The sequence below is a fragment of the Haliaeetus leucocephalus genome, unplaced genomic scaffold (assembly GCF_000737465.1).
Source record: "Haliaeetus leucocephalus isolate CR32 unplaced genomic scaffold, Haliaeetus_leucocephalus-4.0 Scaffold656, whole genome shotgun sequence".
In the NCBI taxonomy this organism is placed as follows: Eukaryota; Metazoa; Chordata; class Aves; order Accipitriformes; family Accipitridae; genus Haliaeetus; species Haliaeetus leucocephalus.
The window spans coordinates 17,704,139-17,727,656 of NW_010973092.1; the positions used below are offsets into that span (position 1 = coordinate 17,704,139).

The 23,518-nt window shown below is 38.1% G+C and overlaps 1 protein-coding gene across 5 annotated transcripts in view; it reads left to right on the top strand.

The window, feature by feature from the left end:
* SPDL1 (spindle apparatus coiled-coil protein 1) overlaps nucleotides 1–23,352 on the top strand; it is a 23,449-nt gene extending 97 nt beyond the window's left edge. The window contains exons 1-14 of one of the 5 annotated variants that reach the window (XM_010579141.1): nucleotides 599–620; nucleotides 1,224–1,376; nucleotides 1,916–1,963; nucleotides 3,838–4,013; nucleotides 6,225–6,401; nucleotides 6,688–6,882; nucleotides 7,182–7,331; nucleotides 7,956–8,054; nucleotides 8,920–9,030; nucleotides 11,794–11,934; nucleotides 13,493–13,602; nucleotides 15,897–16,084; nucleotides 17,061–17,406; nucleotides 22,682–23,352. In XM_010579141.1, the coding sequence (XP_010577443.1) occupies nucleotides 3,855–4,013; nucleotides 6,225–6,401; nucleotides 6,688–6,882; nucleotides 7,182–7,331; nucleotides 7,956–8,054; nucleotides 8,920–9,030; nucleotides 11,794–11,934; nucleotides 13,493–13,602; nucleotides 15,897–16,084; nucleotides 17,061–17,406; nucleotides 22,682–22,832 (1,827 nt within the window). In that variant the 5' untranslated portion in view covers nucleotides 599–620; nucleotides 1,224–1,376; nucleotides 1,916–1,963; nucleotides 3,838–3,854 and the 3' untranslated portion in view covers nucleotides 22,833–23,352. Of the gene's footprint in view, nucleotides 1–598; nucleotides 621–649; nucleotides 1,377–1,915; nucleotides 1,964–3,837; nucleotides 4,014–6,224; nucleotides 6,402–6,687; nucleotides 6,883–7,181; nucleotides 7,332–7,955; nucleotides 8,055–8,919; nucleotides 9,031–11,793; nucleotides 11,935–13,492; nucleotides 13,603–15,896; nucleotides 16,085–17,060; nucleotides 17,407–22,681 lie in introns of those variants that run through there. The other 4 variants (XM_010579139.1, XM_010579140.1, XM_010579138.1 and 1 more) reach the window with 4 other exon arrangements.
* Nucleotides 23,353–23,518: the final 166 nt, after the last annotated feature.

The window sequence follows — 23,518 nt, forward strand, 5'->3', positions numbered from 1 at the left end:
GGGGGGAGTGAGCTGCGCGGGGGGCTTTCCTCTCTGCGGGGCTGTTGCTGCCTCTTCGCTCCTTGTCCGCAGAAGGGCGCTGTCAGGCGGCGGGGCTGTGGGGCCGAGGGGTCGGGGAGGGTGGAGGAGAGCTCCTGTCTCCCTCCCCTCCTTTCGTGCTGCAGCGTCTGGGACTGTGTGGCCTTCGGGCCCTTGCCTTGCCAGCGCCTTCCCCTGTGGCTTCCAGCGGGAAAGGCCGTTTTCTTTCCTACGGCCCCCGGCGATGCTGCGTCAAGTGAGGTAGGGAGGGAGCCCTCTCCCCCCCGGCCCTGTTTGCCCGTTAGGGTTATATACAGTACGGGAGGGGGGGTCCTGCGGGAAACAAACCCGCCGGTCGGTCCTGGCCCCTGCGAGTGCCGAAGGTGTCGAGGAGGGTCCCGTGGAGAGCCCGGCGCTGGGGCCAGTCGCTGGCCGGTGTCGCTTTGCCGTGGGTCGGGAAGGTGTGGGAGGAGAAGGCGGTGGAGGGAGCGGCCCGAAGTGCGGAGGGGTCAGGGCCTGTCCCGGGGTGAAGAGCGGGGCCCACGGGGAGAAGCGAAGTTGCTGGCTTGCCGAGTGCGTCGTAGGGACTGAAGGATCAGCCTGTAGTTTGACTTTTTTTTTTTTCCTTCATAATACTTCTTGCACAAAACATATTCTTCGGTGAATATGATTAACCCTGAAAATATTCAGGCTGGAGTGTGCCACTTGGAGGGTAAACAAAGGGACTTGTTTAAGTAACTGTATTGAACTGTAAGGGGAATACCTGGCTTAAGGGAGAGGAACTGTGTTGCTAATTACGTTAGTGATCAGAAAACTGCGTAGGTACTTCTGAATAGATCAGAACGTAGACGGCTGTTACGTATGACCCTTGGGAATACCAGTTTAACTAGAAGAACAGTTATACAGTGGGAGAGGAAAGTTTGCATGCCCGGACAGTGCCTTTTTATCTTCTACCCTGTTATTTTTTTCAAGGAATACTTAAACGGTTGAATAATTAAGGTCTGGAGCCCTCGGTACAGAATCCATCATAAAATGTTTGAAGGTAATTAGCCAAAAGTGAGTAACTCTCTGGTAACTCTTGGTAGAATAAATGGAGACTGATTTCTATTATATCCCCTCCTACTTGTTCACCTTACTACCTATTTATCTTAAAACATTATTTTCAGGGTAGTTTACTTAACCTCATGTATAATATTTAATTGCAGGTAATTACTTACCTATATAACAATACAGATTTATGAACAAAGCTACCTGGACTTGTCTGGTTAACTTCATCCAAGACTGACAATGAAAAGTTGAGGAAGTTTGTGCCCTGAAAGGCGTACTTGCTCTTTTCTGCAATAGTCAGCAAGGAACATGTGAATAGGAAACCTATTTCTTTTCCTCCATACTTCAACTATAAAATTAAAGAAAAGCCTAAGATCTTTCTTATATTATCCAGTAAATGATTTATTAAGAGCTCAAAGATCTTGTATGTGAAACTGGAGGAGAGCATGCAAAAGAGATTGAAGAAGTAGGAGGGAGCAAGGCAAAAATCCCCGAACAACCCTTAAAAATTATATATGTGCTAGAAGAAGGTGACCCTGGGTGTAGCCTGTTTACTTGCCCCAGAGGCCAATTGCAGAGTATCTATCCTTTGGCAACATTGCCTGATCTGGCTGTTTCTAAATTATCTGACAGCTGCCTCAACTGAGGTTTCAATAAGATTTGCATTTCTATGGGGTTTTAGCTTGTGATCTGCATTTTCATGAGACAGCCACAGGCATTAAGCCTTTTTAGAAAAGGACTGCTATGAAGGACTGTGCTATAATGGCAGCTTATACTCATCCGGACTAGACAACTGTTGTGTGGTTTGGTTTGGGGTTTTTTCCGTGTTTTTTTATCTTTTCTTTTAAAGGTGAAGTACGAGAATAAGGTCATGACAGACTTAAATGGACTTCTGAAGGTGAGTTAAAAATGTTACTCAAATTTAATTTAGTAAGCTAGGTGAATCAAATTGCTATGTTGCCTCTATACTGTTGTTTGATCAGAAAATAAAGGGTTTTTTTAAAAATCTGTTTATGAAGTTAATAAGGATTAATTCATCGCCTTTACTAATGCAGACGCATGCTAGGAGTGGTTGCCTGTACGCTTGTATTGCTACGTCTTAGTGTTAAACATTTTATTATTAAATTGTACACAGTGTACATGTCCTTGCCCCGGTAATAATATTGTTGATTCTTAGTTACAGGTAGGTAAAATTCCTGTCTTTCACTGGCTTATTTTAGCATAAGTGTGCAAAACTAGTATTTCAGGCATTGCAATGGTTAGATGTGAAAAACTGGTTTCAGAGCCTGGCTGGCTGAAGTCTGTCTGTATCTGTTAAATTTGAATAACAACAAGTGATGGAAAACGTGAAAAACAGAATTTGATAATTTCTGTCTCGTATCTCTGAAAGGAATTATTACAGTTTTAGCATGATGTACTTTTGCATGTTAAAATTATTTTTTTCTTTTATAGGAAGCTGGGTAACTCCTAGTGGAGTTACCCATGTTGAATAAAAGTTAGAAAAAAAAAAAAAAAGAAGGCATTACATTACAATAATGACTCTTAAAATTACTCTCCTGTGTTGAGCTGTGAAATTTCCTCTGAAGACCAGCATCTTGCTAACATTCATAAGGATAATATATGTGCCAGTAAGAAATGGCAACTAAATTGTTTATACAAAAAGAAAAAGCACGGAATGGGACCTTCAATGAAGAATTACTTTAATCTTGAAACTACATAAAAATTATGAACCCTGGCTTTGAAAAATCAACTACACCGGGGTTTTTTGTATTTGTATATCATTGTTCCTGCATACTTTCTGAGAGAACTCTTGGCTTCTGTTGTTGAGAAGCCTGAGTTGCTTAGCAGTTTTGTCTTAATGGGGTATTTTTGCAGTGTGCTGATTTAGTAGATTTTTGGGAGCAAGCAGTTATACAAGCTTATGGTGTTAGTTTGACTTGATTTTTATTTTTTAAAATGTTAGTCAAAATAAACCCAAACAAACAAAACATTTTGCAAAATTCACCTTTGTGTCTTCTGTTATGATATGAAGATAGAAATGGATGAGTTTTCAAAAACATGTCACAAGGAGATGGTTATTAACAAATAGGTTACCTGCAGTGACTAAAGTTTAAAGTGGAAAACAGTCATGAAAGATTCCATTAAGCACATAAATAAATAAAAATCTTTGTGTTAAAATTTCATGTATTTTAACTGGGTTTCTATTTTTGACTCTTTCCTTCATTACCTCTATCTGTTTCCATATTCCACACAATGTTATTAGGAGTAAACTATCCTGCTAATACAGCTGTCTACATGAATCTTGTTATTTGTGTACAAAAGTAATGCTATATGTAGTTTTGTACATTTATAATGTACATTTATAATGCTTTATTTATAATACCACAGAAAGTGTTGTCAGCCATATGCATAAAAGTGTTTTTACAAGGTTATTTCCTAGCCTTCTCTCACATATGGCAAGATAGCTATATACTAGATTAAGTCTGGTTCTAGTGTGCTAGGAAACCAGACTGGGTACACAGTAGCTGTTTTGCTGCATGCTATTACTTAAGACATAGTCAGAAATAAGATGTTAACCAAATTTATGGAAAAAGAGCTATTATTTTACTGTTTACAGGACTGTTTGCTCGTGAGCTATCTTTTTTTTGTCTTGTATTAATGCAAAAATATATCCTTGTATCCTGTTTAAGAAATTTAATACCTTTTTTCAGATTAACTAGTGTAACTTACTGCAATATTTTTTTTAATCATTTTGTATTTGCAATATTGAAGTAACAAAAGGAAGAAAAATGGAGACAGAGACCATTTTAAGTCTTAGACACCAACTCAAGGAAGCAGAGAATGAGCGAAGAAAGGCAGCACAATATGGGTTGCATTTATTGGAATCCCAAAGTGAAGTTCAAAATCAGTTGGATCAAACACGCCGTGAATTGACTGAGAAAACTGAGGTAATGTTTTAAACTTTAAGTAAAAAAAAAAAAAAGGCAGTCAAGAACTTTGTTTTATTTTAACTATTTCTGAATGTCACAGGTGTTTGAATGCCTTTTAGAGTCTAGATTAATTTTAATAAACGCTTTTAGTTTAAGTATTTGTAGAGGGGGCTTTTTATCTCGGCTCTAAGATACTGAGCATGATTTTATCTAAATGGGACAGGGTTTCATAGTTAATTATGCATCAAGTGTTCAGTACCATGTAAGATTATTTGCCTTTAATGTAAAATGAACACTAGGTGCTAAAGTAAACATGTTTTAGAGCATGTGTTTTGGCTATGTTTAGCAATTCATTCATGTTATGCTGTCTCTGCAAGCTTTGTATCACTTAAATCTGTAAAAAGAATGCTAGCAGCAGGACAGTAAAATTGATTTCTTCTGTAGTGGAGTTTTCAAATTTTCTAAATACCAAGGGATTCTGAATTTAGTAGTAGTTCTTTACAGCTCAGGAAAGAGAGTAGTGTAGTGTTGAAATAGAGGTATTGTTTAATCAACCCGTTTTCTTAGGAATCACGCAAGAAAATTCCAGTCAGGAAAATCTTCCACTTTTCATAAACGCTTTAATTTTCATGTTTGTTTGTTTTCAGTCAGCCCATGCTTCAGATATACCATTTGTCTTCATTTAGTCTGTTTCTGGCTGTGCATCCATCCCTTCTCTTGTGATAGGGTTGAAATATTTGTGGCCTTATTGTAGTTTTGTGGGGTTTTGTTTGTGGGGTTTTTTTGGTTTTGGTTTTTTTTTTACCAGCTGGAGAGTTGTAGCACCCTGCTATTCTGAATGAATCCTAGTAACTTAATTTGAACAGTTTACTGGTAGTAAGCTTAGTGCAAGAGGGGCAGCTGGAAAGCACAAGTGATAAGGAAAGCAGAGCAGGATCATCCTTTTCGGCAGACAACCTGACATGGTAGTTACTGTGTTGTGAAGCTGCATCCATAGGTTGTAATCTTATCTTATAGGCTGGAGCAAAGTTATGAACTAAGCTTGTGTGAACCAGATCAATAGTGACTTAGTTTCCAAGGGCAGAGAGAAAGAGTTGTGTGCGTTCATACAGTAGAATAACATCTTGTGTGGGAACTGTGGTTATCCAACAGATTCTTTTGAGTTTTTGAGTCTGTGGTTCTCTTCTTTGGAATCCGAGAGCCAAAGCAATTACTGTGAACACAAGTGTAAGTTTTAACAGTAGGCACAAAAGTCTTTCAGAAAAATCTCTGTATGCTTCTGTAAAAGTCTGTGTAGACATATCATGCTAGATTTTTGCCTTTCTTGGGTCTGGCCAGCAGTGCATTCACAAACCTTTTCCGTGCACTGTCTTTATCTTTTGAGTTACAATTCTTGTCCTGTATATTTGAGAGCTGAGACTGTCCTTGATAAGCTGGTGTGTAGGCCATAGAGGTCAATTTCATACCTGACAGCTTTTAGTTTTATGTTCCTTTTTTTAAATTCTGGTTTGTGTTCTAAGAGTTATGTTACTGAGGAAAAAAATAAAAAGAAAATCCTGCATCTTTAGACTGGTTTGGTTTTGCTATTTACTACTTCTGCTTTCAAGACTCTCCTGGTTTTTTTAATTTTTTTTTCTTCTCCGTAATTGCTAGCTGAATGGAAGTGTAAAATGAAGCTGCCTTTTATAATTAGCAAATATATAGAGTCAGGCGTAGAGGGAAGGTGATTAAAAAGTCATTCTTCAGTCTGGAAGGGTTCATGGGATTTATTACAAAACAGTAGACAATTTAGATGTCTTTACCAAACATTGAACCCAGCTGTTCTGCAGTAGGGGAATACTTCATGGACCGTAACATTTTTTAAACATAATCGGGTTCCATTGTGGTAGAAAGGACATGTAAGCTCTCACTAAATTTCTTTGTTACGCTTGCAGAAAAGATGCCCACACCCTTCATGTTGGCTGCAAAGCAATATACAGCTTCCATGAAGAAGAGGATATTACATAATCAAATAAGTCATAACATTTCAGAGCAGTTTGGGGTTTTTTTATTTATTTGTTTTTCAAAACACGGGTATGTCAATTCCCTAATTGGGGCTTCAACAAAGTGTTGAATGAGCTTCAAGTTTTAGGCATTTAGTGTCTTGGTTCTGAGCATGTATTTAGTACATTGTTCCCCAAACACTTATGAATATTACGTCTAGATTTATTAGTATGTTGTTTTTTCCAGAAATTTGAACAAGAGAAATACTCTCTTCAGAGAGAAATTGAACTCAAGAATCGAATGTTGGAAAGCTTGAGTTTTGAATGTGATTCCCTTAAGCAACAGCAAAACATGCAACTGGATAAACAGAAAGAACAGCTTGCCAGAGTCTATGGACAAGAAATCAGTGACCTTAAAAACAAGGTTTGGCAACTAATATACAGCTAAAATGTTGCTAGTAGCATTTTAAAGACTATGTATTTGACTCCTAATTGCACACTTGCTACCAGAACAAATCTAGTAAATAGTTACAATGTGTAGGAGCTTGTTTGGTTGGTTTTTATATTAAATTTCAAAGCTTATTTTTAAAAGTTTACTCTTTAAGTTGTATTTCTAAGGCATTTTCTGTAATTAGAACAGAGTCAAAAGTATTGTTCTCTTCAAGAATTTGTTATAAAATGGTACTATTTACTTCTCAACTGTCTTTAAGTTGGAGAACCTAAAAGCAGAACTAGATGAAACCCGGCTCTCAGAAAAACAATTAAGACACAAAGTGGATCATCAGAAGGAAATAATTGCTGCCAAATCGGAAGAACTACATATGATGTCTGAACGTGTACATGAGACCATGTCTTCAGAAATGCTCAATCTTCAGATAGAACTCACTGAACTAGAAAGTGTGAAGGTGTGTGACTAGTACTTAATTATCAGGAATGTAGACTAGTTGAAGATAAAATTCTGTGCTTTTGCTCATTTCATTTTTAGATGCTTTGTGTACATTGCTACCTTATGATTGGCTTAATATTAAGACAATATGCACAGAAAAAATAATAGCCTCAATAATTAGACTTTAATGTGACTTCTTCTTCAAGATAATATTTTGTATTAGAAGTAATTACTACTAACAAATCTGGTTCATTTGGGCCTGCTTTTCTTCAAATTGTTTTAAAAACTGCTTATTTCATACTACTTTTGTTTGTTTAGGCCAATGTTGAAGAAAAGCTGAATGAACTGCAGTACAGTAAAGAACAATTAGAACTCATAAACAGTAATTTACGTAATCAGCTGGAGCGTCTACAGGGAGAAAAAGAAGAGAGGGAAAAAGAAGTTGTTTCTTACTCTAATGCATTAGAGGTATTCTCTTAATTTTATTCACCAGTGGTAGATAAGGCCCTGAATTCCACAAGTTGCAGTGCTAGCTTTTCAGTGAAATATGAGGAGTTTTGAGAGAAGTTCTGATGAGGGAGGGGAAAAAGATAAGGCAGAAGGGGACAGATGCTAAATACTCTCTATATGGGCATTCTTTTGTGGAAAGGTGTGTATGGAGATCCTTTGCACTGCAGTATTCTGCCTCTTAACAGGACCTTCTCACAGGTCACTGATATAATTCTCACTTTTATTTCAAGTTCCTGCTGAATGCTTTGGAAAATTTTGTACTGGGGAGTGGAAGATTTGTGACTAAATAACACAGTAAGGCTAATAGTTTCAATACCGTTAATCTACTTGATAAACCTAAAAGTTTTCCTTTAAAGGTTTTAGTTGTGCTCTTGTCCTGAAGAATAAGTATGATATTAAGCCTTTTAGTGAAACAAAATTTGTCTCTTACTGACTAGAACTGTATGCGCAGTTAAAGACTGCAGTACAATATAATCTGCGCTAAAGGCATAAGAAATGAAAGAGGTAAAACTACCTGATTAAATTCATATATGCAGTACATCAGATGCTTAAGTGACTAATATCCTCTTTGCTTTAATCTAGAAAGCTCGTGAAGCTAATCAGGAGCTTCAGGTTCAGCTGGATCATGCAGTGCAACAATCTTTGGACCCTACAAGTAAAGGCAATTCTCTCTTTGCTGAGGTACAATTATGCCACAGATACCTGAGAATATACAGAGGAGAGAAGAAATATTTCCTAAGTTTTATTTCTTATATTGCACGGAAAATATTAGGGTATCTGCACCTGATCTGGCCACCATTAATCTCTATTCCTCAAACACTACTTCAGTGTTGTACTGTCTAGGAACTGACCTATGGAAAGCTAACATTATGCACGCTCTGAAGTTGAGGAGTTAGTGAACTTAATGCAATCACTTAAAGTTGCCTAGCTATCAAGATAGAAGATGGGACTGAGAGTTCATTACAGTTCTGTCTGCAGCTCTTAGCTCTAAGTAGTTTTGTTCAGCTGGTAAGCCTTCTTTAATGCAGAAGATATTATGTGAAATGTTAAAAGATGCTGATAAAAGCTGTCTTTTGAAAATGGCTGGATGGTTGAGCATTTGGGAGGGTTTTTGAATTACTTTTTGAGTAAGAGTTCAGCTGCTGTTAAATGCATAGGAAGTTACTTTGTTTTCTGACAATGCCTGGGGAATGGGTTACATTGGTACACAGTTGGTTTGGGTTTTTTTTAATATTTGTTCTGATGCAAATGGACAAAACTATTCTATAGCAACACTGAAGCATATGAAATATTACTTTATTTTGATATCAAAAGAAAAAAAAATCTGTTGCACTTTACTGATTGGGCTTCGGCTGCTGCAGCACTGTCTACTCGCTTTTATCCCAGAGGTAATGACAATAGTGTGTATTTTTCAAGTACTGTTGCTGGAAAAGCAGTATTTGCAGAAGCAACATCAATTGCTAGGCAACTTCTCCTTGTAAAACTCATCATCCAAGTGACAACAAGCGTTTTAATTTTCATAATAATTGTTAACAATGTTCTGTAGGTGGAGGACCGTAGGGCAGAAATGGAACGACAGCTGATCAGTGTGAAAATAAAATATCAGTCACTACAAAAACAGCATGCATTCACTAGAGAACAATTGCAAAGAATGAAGGTATGACCATTACTGTAATACTCCAGGGTTTCCTTGGGGTCTGATAAGGCAATGCTTTAGTACACAGGCTAGGGGATTTGATTATCTTTAAAATATGATACAGTAGTCTGGGGGGAGGGAAATGGGAGAAAAAACAAATGAGATGTCATAATGTTATTTGACTTTTATGGTACATCAGCATTTTTCTAGTGCTACTACTTCATCTTAGAACTACAAGTTATGCTGAAGGCACTACATTTGCTTACTTTGGCAGTAGTTGTTAAATGGAAAAAAGTAAAACACAACTCCTGTTGGTCGAACTAGTATTCAGTTTGTCCTGACAATGGCTTTGTCTTTTCTTATCTAATTCTCATACTACGCGAATCATTTATTTGTGTATTAACTGTGGTTGTCAGGAATGAATGTAAAGAAAAGGGCAGTACTCCGTCCTCTGATCACATGGGTTTTTCGTCTCCTCTGGGTTGCTTTCATGTTTTTACGTTTGTCCATATTTTCTTGCTTTTCTGTATCTTTAGTGAAAGAATAAGTCATAAGTACCTAAAGGGGGTCTACAAGACAGCCAGAGAGAGACTTCTTGCAAGGGCTTGTAGTGATAGGACAAGGAGTAATGGCATTAAACTGCAAGAGGGTAAATTTAGATTAGATATAAGGCAGTTCTTTACTGTGAGGGTGGTGAGGCACTGGAACAGGTTGCCCAGAGAGGCTGTGGGTGCCCCATCCCTGGCAGCGTTGCAGGCCAGGTTGGATGGGGCTTTGGGCAATCTGGTCTAGTGGAAGGTGTCCCTGCCTGTGGCAGGGGGGTTGGAACTGGATGATCTTTAAGGTCCCTTCCAACCCAAACCATTGTATGATAACTTTTGTCATAACTATTTAATTAGACTACAGTTCTATTGGATGGGACCCTGCTGGTTAATACTGTTGAGAACTGGTTAACAGAAGCTGATTTACAAGGTAATGTAAAGGGGATGCTGCAAAACTGCCAACTGTTTTCATGTTGGTCTTTTGATTTTCCAACACAAGAGTGGATCCTTTCATTTGGATCAAATTCTTGATTGTGCAGTTTGATGAAAGTACTTAAACATCAAGAGTGATGATAATTAGTAATGCTGAAGATACAGGTTTCTGTTACCTAGCTTTTGTGGAGAAGTAGGTTGACAGTAATTGAAACAACATTCTTAAAGGACAACAAAAGAACTACTAATGCAGGAAAGGAATGCTCTTTTACTGAAATCTGACCCTGAGAGCTAAAGTTTTGAGTGAGTAAAATGGTTGAATAAGATCAGTTTCTTCAGAAATTTTCCCCTTGTAATGTGAGGTTAAGTCAGTCATACTGATTGAATGGTATAAGAAACATTCCTAACGCTGAAGATTTTCACCAAAAACTGAGGCAAATTGGTAACCCTGTTCTACTACTTAATGTTTTAACTTGGAATTTCAATTTTTACTCATTTGTCCCTATAAAATTTTTTCCAATACCAATATTGGTGTTTACTTCTGAAGATCTGACTCCTGAACAGAATGTAAGCAGTACTCCTGTGAAAGTTTTACCGTGTCTGGTGTATTTTCCACAACCCACAGTATCCCTTCCAGTTTCTTAATGTTTCTGTTCTTTGTTTTTTATGTAGATCAACTGTAGTTTGCAATTCTGACAGTTAGCAAGTGGGCTTTTAAGTGAAGGGGGAAAAGGTTAGGTGCCTATGTGCTTAGAAAATGTAAGGGTAGTTTTAGTCAGCCAGTGGGGGTTAAAATTTTGCCTCCCTTATGTCCTGTAGAAGCTATGAGGAGGACATGATTGAATCTTTCTTTAGCTCTAGTTTGTGTACAGAATCATGAATATCCTTTACTTGACGTAGGAGATTCTGTAGGGTAAAAGCTCTTCTTTACCTTTCTCTGTTAATCTGTAGTCTTGTTTGTTTCCGTTGATTCTTTCCCTGTGATTTTTCCAGGTGTCCTGTAAGTGTTACCTTATCCATAATGACCAGGCTGGTAAAAATGCTACAGTTATCACTAACACCCTGTTAAGTCTTTCCATTATTGCATTGCATATTGTTCTCCAGTTGTTTAAATGTCTGATGTATCACTTAACTGAATGTGTTAAGGCTGTCATGCTATGATATTATTATGTTAACAGCATCAGAAAAGTCTTCTATAAATGCAAGATTTTTCTTTGATAAACTTCTCCTTTTGTAGTGGCAAAGGGTGTTTCCTTTGCTTGAAAGGATGCATTCCACAGAAGGAGTAGAAGCAGCTGAAATTCTTGGATTAATATTACAGAAGGCAAACTTAGTATTATCTATACCTCAGAATCAGAACTGCAAAAAATGAGGTTTTAAACTTGTTGATGAACTAGAGTGTTTCTTCCCAAGTGAGAAGTTCTCGATAGATGCATTTTAGCTCTGATAAACAAGCCTGGACTGTAGTTTGGTTCTAGCTGACTTAGTGATTAGTATTTGAATATGAAATATGGTGTGTGTCCTTAACAGTATATTTATAGGTTCCTTAGTCAGTACAGAGAAAGATATGGCACCTCAGGACTACTCTGTTCAGTAAGTTTTAAGCTGTCCTAAAGATTTTTAGTGCCAACCTATGGTAATAATTGTGAAGCCTACTGAGTTTAAGCATCCAGTGCACTTCTAATATTCAGGATTAGAATTACAAGGCTTAAGTACCCTAACTCCTCTGGGTAAGAAGCTGAGATTTTCAGTCACTTAACCCAGTATTTGTTGTAAAGATTTTTTTTTTTTTTTTTTTTTTTTTCCCTAGCTACAAATGGCTACACTGCTACAGATGAAAGGCTCTCAGGCAGAATTTGAGCAGCTGGAACGTTTACAGTCAATGTTAGAACAAAAGAATGGTGAGATAGAAGATCTTCTTATGAAAGTGAGGCAGCTAGAAAAATTTAAGGTATGTGGTCTGTAATTAAGTGGAAAAGTCATAATCAGAAGCTAAAACATGATAATAAGAATTATGAAAATGATCTGAAGCCCATGCTCGGGATTGAAAAGGGATCCAAAGGCTACTCATAGCTTTACTTGACCAAAGTTCCATTTTATAGCTGGAGATCACATACCTGTGAAGTTGAGAGAAGCAGAAAATTCTACACCACCCAAGCCTCGGTTTGGAGAAACAATCTTTTCTGGGTTCCTGTGTGTAGCACATTCATATTTTTCATAGTTGCCTGTAGTGTTTAAATTCAGTTACTTGGTCAAAGGTCATTGAGCTATGACATCTGCTGTTTTTTGTTTTGGTTTGGTTCTTTTCCTCTTGGAAGACATAAGCATTTCATGTTTTTCCTGTGTGTAGGCTTTATTGCTTTTTAGTCTCAGCTATATTGGATTGCTTGGATATTTATTTCCTTAATATATCTTAACTTTGCAGTTGAAGCATGCTCTTTTCTAGAAAAACGGAATTGCTTAATCATCCTTGTAAAACAATTTCTTCAGTCCTTTTATGCAACTTGATAGTATCTTGTCAATATTTTGGGAAGGTGAGAAATACATGAGAACACCTGTATGCACTATTGTAATGTCACTGATGTTTTTTTGTGCGTATACAGAGTGAAAAACTGTAGCCTTTCTTACTTGTGGACTTGTTTAGCCGTTTCTTATCACAGCTTTGGAATGTAAACTTGGGTGTATTAGCTTATGCATTAGGATTATGCTTTCCAGGATAGCATCCTCTATTCTGCATTTAACCGAAGTGGCATAAAGCTAGGCTTAACCCATTTTAGTAAGCAATTGAGACGGCTTGATTGCTTTACTAGTTTTGTCATGTATAAGCTTGATCAGTATTTATTTCTGTCTCTATGCCATAAATAAGTAGTGTCATGAAATTAAATGATTGATTTAAATAACCATCAAAACTACCTGTAGTCAAGTTACTGACAGAAGCCTATGAGATCTGTGTGACAGTATTAAATCTGAGTGTTGCTTGTTCAGAAAAAACACAGAACAAAAAACCCAGAATGTCACATGCTACTGATGTATTTTATAGAAAGTTTACTGCGTTTATGGCATCTTCACTATGAACCAACTTCCTAATCTAAAAGATGTAATTGATCTTGAGATTTTGGCTACCGATTAACATGGCTTGTATTCCTTTGGGGTCCAGCTGCTGAATCCTAGAAATAAAGGCTGAAACAAATTCCTTCTGGGTTAACTAAATATCCTGTGTTTTCAAGTAAAACTAAGATAACTGTTCTGCATTGCTATTTGAAAACCTTCTGGAGTTGAGAACTTGCTTTTTTTTTTCTTTCAATGAATGAGAGAGAACTGTCAGTTTCAGTGCTATTTGACATTTGTAACAAATGAGGAAGTACTCAGCAACTGAGCTCTCTTGTATGTTTAAATGCCTCTACAGTGAGGCTTCTCCATAGAAGTGCATGGAAAATTTCACCTAAGGACTAAGCTAATGTGCTTCTGAAAGGTCACTATTTGACAACCTGACATTTTTTCTTTATCAGACTTTATATGAGAATATGGAAGAATCCAGAGGTAGTAGTAGCTCAAAAGGAGGAGAGTCTGAAGATGGTTACTATGCAGATTTACTGCAAATGAAACTTGACAACTCAAAGTAAGCACTTAATGGTCTGAGGCCTAGAAGTTGGTTGTAGTCTGGTTATCTTCTAGCTACTTGCTTTTATTCTTCCTTTTTTTTTGTTACTGTTTGTATGTGTGGTGAGTTGACCCTGGCTGGATGTCAAGTGCCCACCAAAGCTGTTCTATCACTCCCCACACCTCAGCTGGAGAGGGGAGAGAAAAAAAATATAACAAAGGGCTCGTGGGTCAAGATAAGGACAGGGAGAGATCACTCAACCAATTACTATCACAGGCAAAACAGACTCAACTTGGGGAAAATTAACTTAATTTATTGCCAGTCAAGCAGAGTAGGGTAATGAGAAATAAAACCAAATCTCAAAACACCTTCCCTCCACCCCTCCTTCCTCCCAGGCACAGCTTCACTCCTGGATTCTCTACCTACCCACCCCAGTGGCGCAAGGGGACAGGGATGGGGTTTACAGTCAGTTCATCACATGTTGCCTCTGCTGCTTCATTCTCCTCAGGGGCAGGACTCCTCACACTCTTCCCCTGCTCCAGCATGGGGTCCCTCCCATGGGAGACAGTCCTCCACGAACTTCTCCAGCGTGGGTCCTTCCCACGGGCTGCAGTTCTTCATGAACTGCTCCAGTGTGGGTCCCTTTCATGGTGTGCAGTCCTTCAGGAGCACACTGCTCCAGTGTTGGTCCTCCGTGGAGTCACAAGTCCTGCCAGAAAACCTGCTCCGTGGGCTCCTCTCTCCACAGATCCGCAGGTCCTGCCAGGAGCCTGCTCCAGTGTGGGCTTCCCAGGGGGTGACAGCCTCCTTTGGGCACCCACCTGCTCAGGCGTGGGGTCTTCCCCGGGCTGCAGGTGGAGATCTACTCCACCGTGGACCTCCATGGACTGCAGGGGGACAGCCTGCCTCACCATGGTCTTCCCCACGGGCTGCACAGGAATCTCTGCTCCGGCGCCTGGAGCATCTCCTCCCCCTCCTTCTTCGCTGACCTGGGGGTCTGCAGGGTTGTTTCTCTTACATGTTCTCACTCCTCTCTCCGGCTGCCGTTTCTCTGCCTGCTGCAACTTTTTTTCCGTTCTTAAATCTGTTATCACAGAGGCATTACCACTATTGTTGGTGGGCTCAGCCTTGGCTGGTGGTGGGTCTGTCTTGGAGCCGGCTGGTATGGGCTCTGTTGGACACGGGAAGCCTTCAGCAGCTTCGCACAGAAGCCACCCCTGTAACCCCCCCTCCTACAAAAACCTTGCCACACAAACCCAATACAGTATATATTCCATTAACTGTATGTGGAAATATGCTCATTGTCACATTTTCTAATGCTGTGGAACCATCCTGTCTTTGTTATAGGACTGAGAGTTGTTTTGTTTGTCATGTTACTTATTGTTGCAAAAGATAGCACCAGAAATATTTTATATTGTTGCTTTCTCCTAGAAATGTTGTTAATGCTCCTAGATACAAGATAATTTAGAACTTAAAAAAAAAAAAATCATTAAAAATTAACCTGTAAGGGGTCTGTATGAAGCTTCTTAAAGTCTATAGGCTGTATAAATTTATTTCTCTTCTAAGAGTCAGATAATAACACTTGAAATGTCCTATTTGGACACACCAAGTTGTGTTCTTTGGCTAGTGAATTCCATATCTGTTAGTTAGAAATTTCATAGTGTTTGGCCTCAGAACTGTTTTTAAGCTGTCAGATGAAAGTGTTGCCAGCAGGAGGCAACACAAATGGTCTGCTGCAGGAATTCCTGAGAAGTCTGTCACTTCACTGCTGTTGCTATTATGAGAAACTGGCATGATCAGAGTACCTTAGGATCACTGAGGAATGGTGATTCAGTGCTTATGATGTGGAAGTTAATGGTCTCTGAAACAGAGGCAAGGACATGCACTGACTATTAACATAATTATTTTTGTGTTGGTTGCTTAGAGTATCACCTTTGTGTAAAGCTTGTATCGTCAGTTATAGAAATAGACATATTAATTTATACACAGGCTAGAAAACCCCAATGAAATAGCAAATTTGTAGGTCAGGGAAGGTTTCTTACCAGTTATGGATGCATGTGTGCCTTGTTCAGCATACAGCTTTGTTTTTAACAGGCATTCTATCTCTGGTAACTAAACTCACTGCTCTATGTCAAGTTGAAGTGAAAACTTACATTGTACTGGAAGAGGTCTCTTTCATTTCTTACTAGTGTATAAATACAAATTTTATGTGTAGTCACTGAATGCTTAGTTGACTTTATCTGCTGTTTTACTGGGAGGTGGGGGGAAAGAAACCAAGTCTGAGTGACTGTATAACTTTTCTCCCACCCCAGCAAGGAAACTGAAACCTTGAAAAATGAACTATCCTTGCAGAGGATGAAAGCTCTGTATGAGAGCCAAAGGGTTCTGGAAGTTGAAAGGAAACTCTTCACAAATGAGAGGCATTTGCAAGCTTGTCAGAGTGAGAATATGAACTTGCGAGTTATGCTGGATGAGCTGAAAATGAAATATGAACCTGAAGGTAAATACTACTTTTGGGGGCAGGGGGCGAGGAATAATCTGGTCTTCTCAGCCTTCACAAGTTGAATGACATTAAACAGGAAGACATGGGGTTAGTTCCAGGTGTAAACTAATGTTTAAACAGCTGCCTTTTTGGTGATAACCTGGTCCAAAAACTGCTGAACTGAAATAGTAAAGCCCTACCTTGCTCAGCAACCTTACCTCAACATGTATACTAACACTAATTTCAGAAGGCTGAAGAGTACAAATTACAGTGTTTAGAGACCTTACAGAGTATAGTTAGATAACCATAGTGAAGTAGGTGGGAACAAATTCTTAGGAGGTGTTTTTCATAATAGTAGCAATATCTCTCTGTTGATGAGAAGTATCAGCTTTCTGAATGTAGGCAGCTGATGAGCTTTGTAATAAATAAGGGCAAAGCATTTAGAGGAAAAACTGTTTAGTAGCTCAAGTCAGTACGGATTAAGTTTTGACAGCAGAGGCCCCCCTGAAAAACAGCTGATATACCTGGGTATGTGCAGAAACAAGGGAGCTGTAGCCTGTGGAGGAAGATGAATGGGGAACCAGATGGGTAAATTGGTTTTGGTACTTGTGCATACCCAAAGGATTTAATTTTAAAATCTTTGTTGTGGAAGCTTACCTCAGCAGTCTCCAAAATTGAGATAAAACAATTTAGCATACTCATGTTGTTCAGAGCATCTAATTAAAAGCCTTGGTAAAAAGGTAGAGTGGATGGGGAGAAAGTTGTGGGGGGTTTTTTGTCTCTTTTTTAAGCGAACTTCTATTGCAACGGTTACTTGCTGATAACAGATTATGCGAAGGGACATTCTTTAAGGGATGTAAGTTGTCTGTTAAGAATTATTCCAAGGTTTTTAGTCATGTGATATGTTCTTTATTAGTTTTAATATGAAAATGTTGGTGGACAAGTTAACTCCAGCTTCACTTGTGTACAAAAAAGCATATTCTTTTTTTCCTAGAATTACTTAAAGGCACCAAAATTAAAAAGAAGAGGGAGAAGATTCCAGTGGACACTACTTCTGAAAACTTAGACAGCAAAAATACTTCAGTAAAAGAAGCCGTTCTTGCTCAATTGCCAAGTAAGGAAGAAACAAAGATGAATTCCAAGAACTTGGAGCCAAGTGATGCTTCTCCAAAAAAACATGCTCTTGAAGCACCACCAATAAATATAGCTCTTCAAGCAATGCAAAAAGTAGTTGAACCTGAAAGAGAAAGAAAGAGAGTTAAAACTAAAGATGAGAATCATGATGCCTTTACTTCGTATAGCAGAAGTGGAAGTAATTCCTTGACTTCAGCTGCCCCCAGGTCAGTGTCAGCTTCTGTCTATGGTCAAGGCAATGAGCACAGACCTGCATCTCTTTTCTTTCGCTGCATGAACTATGCTATCCACTTCTTTATCTATTTCCTCAGTGTTGCATGCAGTGTAATTCCTCAGCTCCGACTGCCTACGTTGAACCCCTCAATACCTTTTAGAAAGACTAAGATGATGACTAATGAAAAAGACTCTTGAAACTGTAACAATCTTTGAAATAACTTTCCCAGTACTGGAAAATGTTTAAGGTGGGCAGATAGCATGACAGCTCACTCGGTTTGCTCTGGCTTCAGAAATAGCACTGTTTTCTTGGTCCCTTCAAAGCTGCCATGCACCTGTGTTACATACCAAAGTAACAAAGGCAGTAGGTATCATGCTTCAGTTTCATACCTAATTTCAGCCCTCATCAACTTTCAGATTTAGCTAAAAGCCTAAAAATTATTTAAGTAATTATTAACCTGAATTGGGTTAACAGAACTTGCATTGTACAAAAGAATAGACAATTAATTATGCTATTTGTGTTGTCAGACAACTGACCTCCATAATCTGGATGCATGATAACTAGAAACACAACTGCTAAACTATGATCAAGTTTTTCCCCTGAACTTAGAATTTAAGTTACTTTTTGATAGATGGTAAAGTAAGTTAGAACAGAAATTAGCTCCAACTTTTTTATCTTGGTAAATGGAATGCAGTTTTTTTTCCCCAACTGATGCTTTGTATTCTGTTCATACTCATAATCTTCATAAACACGTTTGAGTATTTGGGGGGAGAAGAAAAAAATCTGGGATAGTCTAGGTGTTTTGAGCTTACAACTTGCTAATGTCTGCTAGTAAAAATAGTTTATTGAATTTAGAATGATAGCAGCTTCAAAGATGGAGGAAGGCCTAACGCATGGAAATCTGTATAGTATATCCAAAACTAATGGCATTCAGAAGTACCTGGATGATGTTTTGACTCTCAGATCAATTACTCAAGGTTGTGTTGGATGCGATTAACAGATTTAAAGTAACCAAACAGTACAACGTTCTGAAACAGTCTGGAAAGAATATGGCAGAAATAGTAGTTTAAGTAGCTATGTCAAAGTATGCAGGGATGGTTCCTGAGAAGGAAAGACCAGGGAGGTCAAATGTGGGTGGTGAACGTTGAGAGGAAAGATTGGATAATTTAGTGATGGTATTGTGTTTTGACAGTGTTCTGTACACATAAAGGAGAACAGATAGCATGTAACCTGCATGTGAATAGTTTAACTTATTTCCTCATATTTCTTTGGAAAGGAAGATACGGGGTCTTCCAACAGGAATTTATTGGAAGCAGTTTGTGAACTGTGAAGGGGTAAACCTACCAGAGAGGGGGTGAGGAGAGGAAATTATTTTATGAAGTTGATGTTTGAAAGCAGAGTGACTGGAAAAAGTGGAAGAGGAAGATGAAGTCATAGTTCAGAGGGAGGGTTCTAATCTTGCACCCATCGTTGTTGTTTCAAATAAGGAACAAAACATAAATCAGTAGATTTTAAAAAATAAAAACCACCAACCCAACAACTAAAAAACCGCCACGAAACTCTGTGTAAGCTTTTAAGTTGTTTTCAATGGTGCTACGAACCTGTAAAAGGCAAATCCAGGCATAAGGTTCTGTTCATGTTTCTGATTGTGTTTATGAACTACTAAATCCCCAATTAATGTTGTTAAGATACTACTGAGGATTTACATAACCCTGATCTGTTATGACTTATTATGAAATAGGAAGTCATGATAAAATCTGATTATTTGAGAGGTTAGATTTATAAACACTAAAAGAATCTCTGGACAGTTCTGTGATGGATGTGGCCAAACCCTACGTAGGAATACAGCTAAATGCAAAGGCACAAAAAAATATTGTCACCTTGAGCAGGAATGTGGACCTGAAAATGGAGAGTTTGGAGGAGATAAAAATAATTGGCATGTGCATGGTGGATAGTTGTCAGTCTTTCACCTTGTGCTAAGTAAAATGTGATTCTCCAGCTGAAAAGGCTATTGTGGTCATTGGGGGTTATTTTTGTAACTGGAGTAGCTTTTGTGAAATAATTAGTCTAGCTTTGTCATTATTGGTCCATGAAATGTGGCAGTGAAAAGAGCCATAGTAACTGTGAAAGGACTGCAAACTTAATTTCTAGAAAATGGTGTTTGAAAAGCTTTGTCATCTTAGTTTAGGAGGCAAAGAAGAAGTGGTCAGAAGTGATCTGTACATACTTACATGGGTGACAAACCTCCTTGTTTGAAGAGTCTTGCTTGCTGATGTGATTTAGCAAGGTAAAGCTAGGTAACTTTGAACTAATAGCATGTGTACATATCTGCAGCACATGTGTGTATGCTTACAGAAGTTTAAAGCAAGTAAACATTGGGATACTTTATTAGGTGATGGTACTGATTTGGTTATGGCATGTGAGTGTTCAGAATATACTAGCTGAGACTAAAGATTTAACTATCTAAGTTATTATTAGTTACTATTGTAATTCAGGCAATGCAAAGGTTTTATGTAGTGGTATCTTTTGTTAGGCCAACTGGTCAATAAAAAGATAAACTTCTTTATTGAAATGCTGTTCTTCACTTCTGAAACTGAAACGGCAAATTCCAGCCCTTGCTGCCCAACTTAGTTTGCATTTAGATTTGAGATTGTTTTAGTTTGATCTAAAGAAGGGCTTGTGTGCCTAAGAGCTTATTTGCTCTTTTAAATTATTTAGTTGGATTATGTATACCAAATCTACCTCATTTGGACTTTGTTCAAATGCCTATAGCCATTTGGCTCAGCAGGAGATCTGGATAACTAATACTCTCTTTGGTGTTTTATGCATGGCATTCATCCTCAGGGAGTAAAGCTCCATCTGATGGAACTAGTTGATCTTCCTTAAATGGGTGTAAAGAACCCCCATTACATTTTGGTTTTGGAGTCTACAAAGTCAAAGCTTGATAGAATTTTGTCATATTTTCACAAGCTTGCTTTTTTTTTTTCTTAAGTGGAAGTGTTTAACTGTTGTCCCTTCTTTCTGATCCATCCATTTCCCTGTGCTAACACTTTGTGAAATATGACAATGGTGGTAAGGGGTGGTCTGTGAACTGGCTTGGTATGAGGGCTGTGGTGGGTTAACTTTGGCTTGCTGCCAGATGCCCACCCAGCTGCTCTCACTGCCCCTCTTCAACAGGATGGGGCAGAAAATAAGATGGAAAAAGCTTGTGGGTTGAGATAAAGAGAGGGATCAAATAAGCAAAACATGCTTGACTTGGGGAAGATTAACTCATTGTCAATTAAAAATAGTGGAACAGTGACAAAAAGAAAACCACCTTGCCCCTACTGCCCAGGCTTCTTCCCAGGCTCAACTCTACTCCTTCATTCCCAACTTCTACCTCCTCCTCACCAAGTGGTACAGGGGGGGATGGGGAATGGAGGTTGCAGTTAGTTCATAACACTGGGTCTCTGCAACTTCTTCGTTATCAAGAAGGTTGGTAGAAAAGAATTAAAAAAGGGACTGGCTGATTTTTGAACTCCGTGAGACAATTTCAGAACATGATGCTCAGCGATTAACTTTGGAATCTGTTAACTGATTCATTTATTCTTTTTCTTGTTACATGTAGCAGCCTGGAGACATGATCTATTACACACTAGTAAAATGTGTATTTTTCAAAAAAATTTAATTCAGTATAGTAATGCAAGCATGGTTCAACAACTTGTAGGCCATAATATAATCAGTCCTGAAGCATTTGCAGGCTAACTCTAAGACGCTAAGAATGAAAGAGGAAAAATTTATTTTGTTCGGACTGTCTGTTCATTGTCACATTAAAGCTCAATTATTCAAATCTTCAGGCATTTCCGAATACGTCATGGCCATAAATTAAGGTTTTCCTAAGTGAAGCAAATTATGGCAATCTATTGCTGATCCAGATAAAAGCTGTAGCTAACTTAAAAGTGTAGCTTAGACATTAAATGGCTCATTCATTTTTACCTTCATAAGTCAGTGTCAGTCCTCTGATAAATTACTTAAGGTATTTATTAACATAGCTCTAGTCTGACAAAGTTAGCTTACTTTATGGTGACTTGCATAAACACTTTAGTGTGCATTTGAAGCATAAAAATATGATTTTTTTTCTCTCTTCAAATAAATTCTAATAGTTGTTTTTACTTTTGTGAAACAATATGATGTTTCTCATGAACATTCTCATTGTTACAGCTCCTTTCATAGTCCTCATCTTCAGCTCTATATTGCAAATTAATCTCTAACAACTGGGTAGCAGCTATTCTTGTTTGGAAACCCATGATTGAAAGCAGCTGTTGATTGTTGTGGGTTGCTCACTGGAGGCTCTTGAGACCACTAGAAATCCACAAGGTCACTACAGAATTGCTTTAACAGATGTGGTGATGAATCAGTATAGAATTTGTGTTGGTATGTAAGGCTATGTTCAATTTGGAACTTCACTTTCCATAATTTGGTTTGCTGTGGAAGTAATCATGTGTAACAGTCAACTGGTTGTGGGTGATTTGGTAATAGTCACTAAATAATACCACTATTTAATTTGTTTTAATGACACACTTGCACATTTATTAAGTAATTCTTAAATAATCAAAACGTTTGATTGTGCTCAGATGCCTAAATCTTGGTTCTAAGTTATCTCTTTAACAGCAATGTGGCAGTTGTATTCCCATTTACATTCACAGCAGAACTGCACATGTCAGTGGACAAATGATGTAATTTAGAGCCTGAAAATGAATTTTTTTCCAACAACAACTTTTCAGATATTCAGCCCTTTATCTTAAGGCAGTAGTAGTGCAGAACTAGGTTGGAAACTAGTATATTGCTTTAAGTGTAGTCCTTTCTTTGGTGGCATTAAAGCAAAATGCTTGATTTCATCATGTTTATATTATGTTGCTGGGACTTTTCACTTGGAGTTGTGCTTTTGTGGACTTGATCACCTCTGTGTGCATGACACAGTCACTTTTTTTTTTAAAGGCTGATCCCAACTCGTTAACACATTCAGTAACTTTGTTTACCAAACATTTCAGCAGATGGGGGGGGGGGCGGCAGGGTGCGGGGGAAGGCTATATTTTAAGTGATGAAATGTGAATAGGACCAATATAAAAACGCTTTATTTTAGTCTCATTCTTAAACACTGCTTGCTCTGTCTTTGCATATGGATGGTCTTGTATGCCAGTTGGCTTGTTGATTTTGCTTAAAACTCTTATTTTAGCCCTGTTTTTTATTAACTAAATATGTATTTAGAATGGTTGCTTTGCCTGTAGGTTAACAGCTGAATCCAGATTTGAAACTACAGAAAAAGAAGATAAGAAAGAAAATAAAATCACAACTGAGAAGAAAACACAAAAGAAAAAATATACAACGTTGTATGTATCTTCTAAGCCAACGTCTGAAACACAGTGTGCTCAGCAATAAAACCTACGTTTCTGGAAGGAACCTGAACAATTCGGAGTCCTGCTTTAGCAGGAAATACTGAGTAAACTTATGTCACGCGTAGATGTACAGGTTCCTAACTTAGATATTGATCTGCCTTGTTTTATGAAGAGTATGATCGCATTAATGAGAGTTGCACTTTTGATATCTTAACTTCCTGGTGGGTACCTGTTAAGTTCCCTGGCAATGTAACCTGAAGTGCTGCCTTGTCTTGAATCTTGGCTAAGTCTCTAAACATGTGTTAATCATTATTTGTTTGAAATGCAGTGCTAATCTGAAAGATAAGTACTTGCTACAGAAGTCTTATTATATGATAAGACTGGGGTCAACCCTAAGGAAGGCAGACTAGACAGTGTTGATGCAGAACTCGACTAAATCATGTGCTCCTGACTTTCTTCCAGTTCCTGGATTCAGAATTCTTAACATTTTTTCCCCATACATATAGACGTTCAACATTCAGACTGACCTGATGGCGAAGGTGCATGTGAATTTTTTTATGCGTTTTGTGGGATAGTATTCTTTTGAAACTCTAGAAATTCTTGTATTTGTACTAATAAAGTAAACCTTTCTTTCTCTTCCTTTCTCAAATGTAGTCTATATTGCATTTGAGACAAAACATTTATCTAAAGCTGTCCATTTTTTGATTGAGAGGTGAGCTATTTTGTAGA